The sequence below is a fragment of the Crassostrea angulata genome, chromosome 6, assembly GCF_025612915.1.
Source record: "Crassostrea angulata isolate pt1a10 chromosome 6, ASM2561291v2, whole genome shotgun sequence".
In the NCBI taxonomy this organism is placed as follows: domain Eukaryota; kingdom Metazoa; phylum Mollusca; class Bivalvia; order Ostreida; family Ostreidae; genus Magallana; species Magallana angulata.
Window position 1 is genome coordinate 8,094,173 of NC_069116.1, and position 11,400 is coordinate 8,105,572.

Genomic DNA, 11,400 nt, shown 5'->3' on the forward strand with positions numbered 1-11,400 from the left:
ATGGGGCAAAAATAACCCTGTATACAGTAATCAACATGGAATACATTCACCAGTGTGTCAATGTCTGCACATTTTTGCGAAGCTCGAGTAGAATTCATGCTCATCGTTCATAAAATGCACGGTTTCCTAAAATACCGGTAATCAACAACAAAATAAAATATTTTACCTGGTCCAAATTTAAGAGGAAATCTTTCAGGAGCAAATGTGCAATAAGGATAAAAATAAACAAGGTCATCATTTAACAGGAAGTTGACAACTGAGTTGTTTAAAAAATGAATCCCACCATGGCATGCATGAACAAAGAGTGCGTCAAAATTTCAAGCATCTGCTATAACTAGTCGCTGGAAATATTTGTTGAAAATTTGTTAGAAAGAGACACAGAAGGGTGAAACAGTGTACTCCCTCTCCTTCAGAGTGGGGGTAAAATTAGCTCACCTGACAGTTTGATAATGAATTTATTAATAAACTGACATTCTCCTTTGAGAGGTTCATTTGAAAATCCCAAGACACAGTTTGTAAAAGGCAAATAATTAGACTTTTGTTTAATAACAATACCAAAGATGCTTGATTTCTTGCCCATGAACTGTACATTAACCATTCTACCTCATATCTATCACCTTTAAAGGGACTTGGACCCGATTTGGGATCAAAAATTTTATTTTTATTTTTATGTATAAAATGGTTTACTGGTGCATTTTAAATGATTGACAAAAATATTGAACCTTAAAGTCAAGTTACAAGTGAGATACAGAGGTAAAAATTGATTGTTATGTAAACAAGCTCGAGTCTTATAGTTGTTTACAAAAAATGTAATGTAGAGAATTACCATTTTTTAGAAAAAATGACATGCTAAAAACAATTTAAACTAATTCAACATCTTCATAAATACTATTATCAACAAAAGAAAGATACATTTAATTGAAACTTACACCAATAAAGCACATATGTAAGCAATGACAATATTCGAGCTTTGTTTACAAAACAAAGAATTATTAACTCTGTATCTTGCTTATAACTTGATATTTGACTTTCAAATTTTGATATAGCATTATAAACTTCTACATTTATCAGTAAAAACATTGAAAATGGAAAAATAACATTTCAAAATTTTAAGTCCAATCGTATCCAAGTCCCTTTAACATAATTGGTACACATTTAAAGAAAATATAAATAAACACCTGTTTATTTCATATCAAGATTTTATTTGGACAGTAATATTGGATTGCTGAACATAGAATTAAAATTTAATAGTGGTGTTCAATTGATAACGAAAAACAAGCTCCATAACAAGATTGAATTACACCAGATATAACACAGCATGTCAGCAAGATGATCCAACACAGAACCCAGTAAACATGAGACACAGTGTAGTAGGGTGATGTAGGGACTTCTGACAATTAACACAACCTACATGTAGCTAATTAGTGCCTGATTTAATGACTGAGATCTACTATGATAAGTTGACACATGCAAAGCCTGTGATGCCTAAATAAAAGAAACTAAAAACTAAATACTACTTGTGACGTGTGACTACAAGAACTTGTGGATGAACACCTTGAAGTGCCAAAACTGAGGTAGACTTCACAGATATGGATGTTTTCTGATTTAAATATCAAAACATTTTTTTTGTTTCTGTTAGGCACTTTCATTACATCCTGTATTTTAATAACGAATATAAAATTTTGGAGTTTACATCAAAATAAAAAAGTAAGAAAATTGCAATTCATTTCCACAAAAATGGTTGTATTTATAACATTGATTAAATACTCAAATTTGTTAAAAAGAAAAAATATTAGGTGTGATCCTTACAAATGTACTTTAAGAATGAAAAAAAAAATATAGATCCATAAATAATAATAAATCGCAATGCAAACACTCAAAAATCATGCAAAAATGAGAGGAATAATATCATGATGAGTCTAAGGATAGAGATGATCACAAAGACAAGTTTCTGCCCGTCTTAATGAAGACACGCTGTTTTATTAGAGTGGTTGTTTTATACACCCACGTCACCGCTAGATAACTTTACATAATATAAAAAGAAATGGTAATGACACTTCCAGAACAAATATCTAAAATTACCTAAAAGATTTTCTAAAACGTGAAGACCTTGGAAAGTAAAACTTGTACATAACTTGGGAAGATCAACATTAGCAAGAGTGAATAATGCAGGTCTTAGTTGTGTCATACAATTCATACCTTAACCTGATATTGAATGGTTTTCACACACTGTCAATAAAATTTACACAATTGCTAAAAGCATGATGTAACAATATCAGCATCTGATCCATGATTAAAATTTGAAATCAAGGGGACAATTCAGAGTAAAATAATCACAATTTATCAAGTAAAACACTAAATAAATCTAACAATGCTGATGAAAAATAACCATTAATGTACATGTATATAAATATACAAGTCTTGAAGACCATAATTTATCAATACTAATAAATCTATAGCTTTGTTTTGACAGATTACACATAATTTAAATACACATGACATGTGGAGACATCTCTTTGAAAATCAGTTGACAATTTGATACTGCATCTTAAATGTCATATCTACAATCTGAACATGCATAATTTAAATGCCACATACACTGTTCATTCATGCCCATTGTATCCAATTGACTTTCTCATCTAAAAAATAATTTTTGTTAAAATTCAAAATCTGCCTCAGCCATGTCTATTGCCCATCTAAACTTCTCGCGCTGAGTTTTGTTGTAAATTTTCTCTATAGGAACTTCCCATTTCTTGCACCTAAAACCAAAATATGATAACTTATTAGTGTTATGATGATTGAAATATTTTATAATAATAAACTACAATTGTTTTCAAAGCCCTTACCAAGCCACTGAAATTCTAGGATCAAGATAATTCAGTTTGGAGGTTCCTAAAGCTATTTCCTTGTTTTCTTCCTGTAGAAAAAAATGCCAAGATATAAAATAGGAGTTCGTTTACTTATTTTTGGAAATTGGAAACATTATTTTTGAAAATGGAAACATCTTTTTTTCTTTTTAGATCACTTTCCCTTGAGAATTCGAAAATTGAGAATGTTTTTTTCTTTTATGGAAGAACAAGTTTTGCCTGCGTCACTCTTTTTTCTCATGAAAACTATGCAAAACTAGCAATGGTTCTCTTTCTGATGAAAATTTGCTGAACTAAAAATCTTTCAACTTCCTAAACATTTCTTCAAATGAAATTAAACCTGTTCATGTTTTACCTTGTCAGTAGCCTGAACCTCCAGTTTGGTGAGCTGCTCCTCAAGGCGCTGTAGCTGGGTCTTCCTCTTAGTCAGTGCTCTGAAATTTACACATTAATGATACACAATTCTACCACACAATGACACACTAAATGATAGACAATTCTACCTCAAAATGACTCTGATTTACATTGTCCTTTGGTGATAATGACATATAAATCTTACTGTTTGGCTTTCTCTGTTTTTGTGGCTTTATAATCAGCCTTGGCATCTTTTACATTCTTTTTAGCTTCTTTGATGGCGGCTTTTTTATCATCAATCTATAGAAACAAAGCATAAAATTTACAGCGAACGACTAGAGTGAAGACTTGGCTTTACCTTGAACAACTTTCCTCATCAAAATTCTTATCATCAAATTTGAAGTTTTACTCATATTTATGCACTTGTTTTAAAAAAAATATTTGATTGGATAGAACTACGGTAATTTAAAATGTCAAATATGGCATATGTGAATGTAGTCCTTATAGAGCAATATGTACATTTTCCTTTACATTAATACAAATATAAGTCCAGTGTTTATATAAAACTACCATATAAATTGGATTAATACAAGTCATGTACTAATGCATAAGATGGTTGGTAACAAGTATTTAATCTGCTGTTTTGGGTCAGACCTTGTTCTGCAGGTTCTCCATCTGTTTGCTGAAGTTTTTTGGGGCCGCCCGCTGATGGTTACACAAGACAGCGACCGCTCTGTTGGCGCGATTGTAGGACAGAAGTTTGCTGGGTACATTATCATCAGCTGTCAATCACAAACATCAAGACATCCGGTCATGAACAGCGATTGTTTTAGTTTTCACAACAACATTCAATAGGACTTTTTTTTTACCTTCTGTCAGCAGGTTGAGCTGTTCCTGAAGTGTCCGAGACGCGTTGTATGTACGGAACACTTTGGCCGTTAGCCCGTCCATCAGCTCATGCAGATGTTTATTCAGAATAGTCGTCTGTAACAAAAAAAATATCCATCACAGTATGCCTAACAAAACTATACACCATATATGTACTTGTATGTGTGCATTAAACCATTAGAGACAACACAATAATATGGCCCATAAACTGTTCATAAAAATCAACAAATAAAGCAAAGTAAATTCAGATATAACTTGGAATATTTCTGTAGAGCTTCACTTAATGACAATGCTACTCACATTGAGTCGGTCAAACACATCATCCTCCCCGGCCTTGTTGTCCATGAACAGCTGCAGGTTTTTGAAGACCCTCTTTTCGACCGGCATTCGGTTGTAGTACCTGATGGAGTCCTTACCCAGGAAATCAAACTCGACCACATACTCCTGGTCCTCGTATTTCTCGTGCAGAGTCAAATGTTCCTTCCTGAGGGAACAACAACCAACAGTGTCGGCTGTTTCTCCTTCCTCCTTCTCGTTACCTGCTCTCAGGGCAAGCTGAGGAAAGAGGTTTTGTAATCAGTGATAATAAACTTCCATGACAAGTCTTTAACTAAGTCATACTATTAGTGTCATCTGCATCTGATTTACATGTACAATATTGCTGGAAGATTCAAGTAAGCAACTGTAGAATCTTTGTGAGTATAAAATTGACCTTACTTAATTTATCACACAACTGACCTTGTCAATGAAATACAGGGCAACAGCTCTCTGCCGTATCCTCATCTCCTTGGATTTCCAGTCCTCTCTGTACTGGGCCCGAATCTTGTCCACACATTTATGAAGTCTTCTTGCAGTCTCATACTTCTGCCAGTCTTTCTCTCCCTAAACATTTAAATACACTGTACATCAATCATACTGAAATAATGTCAGCAATGTCTTTCAGCTATAATTGAAAACATGTACACCAGCAATGCATTTCAGCTATAAAACAAACACTGTACTTCTTACCTTCAGTCTTGAAGCTGCATTTAACATGACGTACTTGGTGCTTCCCTGAATATTTTCGTTCCAGCATGCAAGCCATGAGACCTACATTACAACAGAATGATTAATTAATAAACGAAATACAATAAACAACCTGCAATCGATATCATATATCTATTTGTTTCCCAGTTTTAATCAGATTTTACCTTATTGTCATGACGAACTTCTTTCCACTTATGACCAGGTGGAGGGCTTGGTACTTTGGCAGTTCTGAAATTTGAAAGATATAAAAAATCTTACTCTAAATACTTGAAAAAGACATAAATCTTGAGGGTCAGCTCTCAGTCTTAATATATTTGCAAACATGAACCAAAAACTGGTTGAGACATACTTGCTGCAGTTGATGATAACATCCTCTGGTTGAGTCCTCCTCTTTAACATGCCCTGCTTTGGATGGTCACCTCTCCCTCGGAACAGACCTGGGGGCTCAATCTTAAAATTCCCAATCTTCTCCTTGTGGCCGTCCATTAAACAGAACCCATACTCTTTTTGAATTTCATCATTGTTCAGCTTTTCAGCCTGGTGGATATAAAACAGAAATTTAATTGCAAAGCTTTTTTTAGGTACTGGTACATATTAAACACAGCTGATGAATTATTCAACTTTGTAATTAATTAGTCTACTTTCTAAATTTGTATTTAGATTGTAGGAAATAATTTGTACATATTAATGTTTCTATTAATTTTTATTCCACAAACAGAAAATTTCACCTTTTTTTCTTCTTTAGAGCGGTTTTTTCTTTCCTCTGACTTGAGCTTGAAATATTCTGCCATTTCTTTGAAATTGCATTTCTTCAGGTCTCTGATTAGTTCTCTCTCTGACGTCGTCATCATCTATAAAAATCAATACAAGTTTGTATTTAGTTCTTTCCATTTTTTCACATCAATGGTTGAAAGCTTAACTTCTATCTGAAGAAGAGAAAATGAAGTGGACAATTTCCATACATAACTGAGTTTTGAAACAAACCTTACGGTTTTACAGAAACTACATGTAAATAACACCTTTTTCCAGTCTTTCATAAAGTTGTTGTTGAAGACATCCTTTGTGGTGTAGTCATGATCCAACATCCTGGCGTAGAAGGTGGCCACTTCTTCCGCTGGTTCTGACAGTTTCACTACCTTACCTGTTGCAGCACATCGAAGAGGAAAACATCTCATTAGGTCAAATAAAACATTGCATGTATATCCACACATAAAAACAGAGATTATGTTCCTCTCACAACAAATTTGAAAGTAAAATATTTATCAGGTATTGCAATTTAATGCATGAATTGTATTCACTCACAGAAACAGAGGAACTGTAGGTAATGTAAACTTACCATCATAGTAGAACTTGACATCATTGGGCAGTGGTTCGTAGTCGGGAGCGAACAGTGGTCCTTTGTGTTCCAGGAAGTTCCATTTGACACCGTCATCCCTGCGATCCTCCTCCCACCTGTAACAGCAAGATAAACATCAACCACTGTGTGCACACAGCCAGAAGTTATGGTGGCTGAGAGCTGTGGACTTTTTGAGATCTTTCACTTTGACCCTTTGCTCTGGTCGATCATTTTTTGGAATTTTTAAGAAGTGAACCATCCTGTATCAAAACAAGCAATGTTTTACCATCTCCAGACTTCATTAGTTTCTTCCTCCTTGACTTTCTTGGATGGGGATTTCTTCTCCTGTTTCATATTTTCTGGCTTAATGACCTTCTTTTTCTTCTTCTGAAATCAGATATTAATAATTTAATATACACTGTATTTTGTAATAACTATGATCGTGCACTTATCATTAAGGTGGTACATGTACTTCAATAAGATGTAAAATAAAATGACCTTTTACAATTACAGCTCTTTTTTCACAAACCTTCACTTATCTTAAAAGAAAATTGCTACCTGCATTCTTTGGAAACACTTAAAATAATTTTAACAATTATCTACCTTTGGAACATCATCATCCGAATCAACAGGTTTCCTCTTCTTTGCACTGCTGGGTTTTTCAACCTTCACATCTTTCTTTTGTTTCTTCTTCTCTTTTTCAATTCTGGAAAATAAAAACATAACATTATTGATCATTAATCATTCTGTTTAAATGCTTTTTTCTTAATAATACCAGATTGTACCATTGGAGGTTAGACTATATTTTAAGAACCAAACAAATAAACATTTCAAAAGGAAAAAAAGATTTGCTTTTCAAGTGAATTGTAGAGTGAATTTTTTTTCACCTGGCAGACAATGGTTCATCATCATCGTCATCCGAATCATGGGGCCTTTTCTCTGATGGCTGCTCTTTCTTAATTCTGGTGGCCTATAATTTGTAATCAAAAGTTAAATTCTGTGTGAAATTGTAATACTTGAAGATCAATAATCAAAATACAAGAAAATAAATACTTACCAAAGGTATTTCATCATCACTCATATCTTCTTCTTTCACAGGCTTCACAGGTGATGGTTCCCTTTTGGAGGGGGACCGACTAGGTGATTTCTCCAACACTGGCGATTTCATTGGGGAAGGTGATTTTGTCGGAGAAGGTGATTTCATTGGAGAAGATGGCTCAGTTTTTACTTTCACTTTTTCAGCATCCTCCTTGTTCCTTTCTTTGTGTTTTTCAGAGGAGGAACTATGTTTCGAACTGCTGCCATCTTTATGCTTGTGACTGCTTGAGGATGAGCTATGCTTATGACTGCTTGACGAGCTGTGCTTGCTGGAGCCCTCCTTATGGCTGCTCGAACTTTTTTCTTTGCTACTGCTGCTGCTGGAACTCTTCTCCTTGGAACTGCCCTCTTTATGACTGCTGCTCGAGCTAGGTTTATGAGATGAACTGGAATGCTTGCTGCTCGAGCTCCTATCCTTATCCTTAGAACTTGAGCTACTCCTCTCCTTGTCTTTATCTTTATGCTTGTGTGAACTGGAACTGCTACTGTCCCTGTGCTTGCTGGATGAGCTAGAACTGCCATGTTTTCTGGAGCTGCTTGAGTGCTTAGAGGATGAGGAGCTGTGCCCATGTTTGGAGCTAGAGGAATGCTTTGATGAGCTTTTATGTCGATCTTCGTCCTTGGACATTGGTAGAGTGGCATGTCCATTTTGCTCAGCATGGTTTGCATGGTTCAGCTCATTGCTAGCCATTTTTGCTTTTAGTTCTAGAACTAAAATTATGAAAAACTATGTAAAATATGATAAGATTTTTTTTACCTATTAAAAATTCTTGGAATTTCAAAATTAAAGTTATTGGAATTTGAGAGCTAAGAAAGAACATTTTAATGAATATCAATTTTTTTTTAAACAAACAATAACTTATAAATTCCATTAATATCCTTCAACAGAACAAAATTAGATATCAAATGGAGTTTTCACTTAACAACATTTCTAAACTTGTATGATCTAAAAATAGTGCTACATACAATCATTCAAAAATGTTGGGGTTAAGTAAAATAAACTTATATTTTTCTAATTTTTTCTAATTCCTTTTTAGTCTGGTAACAAGCAAATTGGGAGAAAAAATCATAAAGAATTTGTTTCACTTAAAAGCTATAATAGACAATTTGTAATGGACCCTCCCTATATTTTTTCAAACAGTATTTCCCTGCGTCTCCCTAGAGTGAAACACGGTAGGTTCATTTTCTTTAATCTTATAAGTTTCAACACCCCCCCCGCCCCCACTAAAAAAAAACACAAAAACACTTCTACCCATTTCTCTTTCAATCTCAAATAATTGAAAAGTAAATTTGCTTTTTGTATTTAAAAACAATAAAAAATTTTATTTCTATTTTCATTTTTAATTAACCTTGTAATCAAGATGAAAACACCCAACTGGCCTACTTGGCAACTATTTCCACATGTATTTTCAACTTCTTAGAGTTACTTCCCTTTGAAACAATTAAAAGTCACAAAATAATTAATATTCATTTCTTAAACCCTTGTCAACATTTGTCTCATCAGTTCATTTTTTGATCATGTATCGCCTCAACACAAGCAGTGGAACTGTTATAGTCACATAACGTTTTTTACTAGATCGATGTGTGGTGAATGGCTGTTTTGTTCTAAGTCAGTTCAGACAAGCGGACTTAGTCTCTGGCGGCCATATCTACCGTCTGAGCAGATGGGAGTCAATTTCTTACCTTTGCCTTGGGCTCCAGGCGAGACGACCGATTCCTAAACGACAGGAAAATAGAGATTTTAGTCCACTTTTTTTTGTTTGCCTAATTAAACTGTTCAAATATAAGATTCATGGGTTGAATTCTCGATTTAAAATTGGCGAAAACAACAGCCGGTCGATGCGGACTTAGAAAATTTGCGGCCATCTTGACTTAGCCGTTTTCACCGTCCTTTGTTAGCTGAACTTTTACCGGCGCAAGAGACACATCAGAGTCAGTAAATTAATCCTTTTCTGGGTCAAAGGACTGAATATCAAATAAATCAATTACTCACTTGATTTCCTGTAGTTTCTCCGTCTACTATATCCATTATCCGTAAAAATTATTTTTGTGTACAATCAGCACGATGTGTACTCCTCGTTAAATGGCTAAGTACAATATGATGAATAGTACGCATGCGCAGGTATGCTGTCGTCATGAGTGTCAGCTCACATTGGATAGTCTTTTCATGTAGTATTTTGTACTACTCTTATGTATCGAATGACAAATGCTGTGTTAAACAATCAAATATTGATATTTTTAAATTTATATGTTCATTTTTCGATTTAAAAGATTTTAAATTGACCATTCTGTACATGAATATTATATTGCCTATAAATGGCGGGAAATGTAAATAATTTAAAAAATCACAATGAGCAGTAAACTTTATCATCTACACGTTTTAATTTCTTGTGCAGTTTCTTTGATAATGAACGTATAGGCTTACTTAAAATTATGACGACGGGTTTCTTATGTAATGTCACCAACAATTTTTTCTCTTAATGAAATATTATTTAGATTGATATATAACGTTAGGTGTATCACTTGTAATACAATCAACAATATTGATGAATGATATATTGGTATAAAGAAATATATATTTAATTCAAATCAATTCGTTTATTCACCCAAACCATATTTATACAATGTTACCAGAGGTACAATAATTATCAAAATGGTATACTTGCGTAAAATCAGTATATATATTTATGTGTCTATAAAATAATTATGTACTGATACAAGTGTCGATAAGCAGTAATACAAAATGGGGGGGGGGGGGGGGGGGCGATCAGGTTGTATAATGAGTAGAGATTTATATGGACAGTGACCGGGTAGTTGTGAAACAAAAATCCGTTTGTTTTGTTTGGGGTTTTTTTTAACAGTACGATAATTTGACGTGGAAACTTGAAGATTAAAGTGAATTATTATGAAAATGATATCCACTGATTGATTTGACTATAATCAATAGTATGAATTCATTTTATAGAAAATTTTTGAACACAAGTTCTTTTAACTGGTTTTCATCCAAACACAACTGTCAAAAGTATCCATTTATTTAATATCTTTATCATTGAATATATAAATGCTAAAGTATTTTTTTGTATTCTTATTGCTTAATAAAGAGCAAAGTCAATTCGACTCAAAATCCTTTTACAAAGAAAACATTTTCAAATATTTCATGACATTTAAAAAAATCTATTGATTGATTTATAGTGACGAATTTCTGTATCATTTTTTTTTCGTTTTATCTAGGATATCATTCTTTCGATCCTTGAAATATCAGTCTGGAAAACCTTGATTTAACTTTTATGTCTACAGGACTGTTTTTTAAGTCTTATCAGATTTTTAATTTTATATTCACACATATCTTTTTATCTCATCAATGATATATAATCTGATAATTGCACAATTTTAACAAGTAGTAAATCAAGTTATGACGTAGATAATAACTATTATTCGTGAATGAAAGTGGTGCAAAGTATAGCCAGAGGAAATAAAATAATACGTCAAACTGGTTTGGTACACGAACCGGTTTGTAGAATCTTCATTTTTACTACCATGACATGCATTGTTTTATTTCTAAGAAGATTTTAATCGAGTACCTCAACATTTAATGAACTATTTTCTACCCATGAATGATTTGTTAGGGTTTTTTTAACATTATATTTTGAATTCAATATCTCCCTATATGTGCTTTCAGACAACGTGTTAGAGTTAATTTTGAAATGAATATTCACCAATTTAAGGATATTCATTTTACGTATGTATTAAAAAATCTTTCCATATGAAAATAAACAAAAACATTTATCAGAATTTTTGTTTATTCTTTAAATCTTTTGAAAAGAGGTAAAG

The 11,400-nt window shown here is 33.3% G+C and overlaps 1 protein-coding gene across 2 annotated transcripts; it reads right to left on the reverse strand.

Annotated features, from left to right (window-relative positions):
- Positions 1–1,181: 1,181 nt before the first annotated feature.
- On the reverse strand, positions 1,182–9,666 carry LOC128188988 (DNA topoisomerase I, mitochondrial-like). Of its 2 annotated transcripts, XM_052860346.1 has the most exons (20): positions 9,563–9,653; positions 9,253–9,286; positions 7,529–8,280; positions 7,359–7,441; positions 7,075–7,177; positions 6,758–6,858; positions 6,472–6,587; positions 6,155–6,276; positions 5,864–5,986; positions 5,485–5,672; positions 5,300–5,363; positions 5,118–5,198; positions 4,848–4,991; positions 4,410–4,664; positions 4,091–4,205; positions 3,876–4,003; positions 3,427–3,521; positions 3,223–3,301; positions 2,847–2,917; positions 1,182–2,759 (listed from the first exon to the last, which is right to left on the reverse strand). In XM_052860346.1, the coding sequence occupies exons 1-20, from the start codon at positions 9,596–9,598 to the stop codon at positions 2,657–2,659; spliced, it is 2,793 nt and encodes a 930-aa protein (XP_052716306.1). In that variant the 5' UTR covers positions 9,599–9,653; the 3' UTR covers positions 1,182–2,656. The 2 variants fall into 2 exon arrangements, with proteins under 2 accessions (XP_052716306.1, XP_052716307.1); XM_052860347.1 differs by lacking the exon at positions 9,253–9,286 and having other exon boundaries at positions 9,563–9,666.
- Between the last annotated feature and the right edge of the window lie 1,734 nt (positions 9,667–11,400).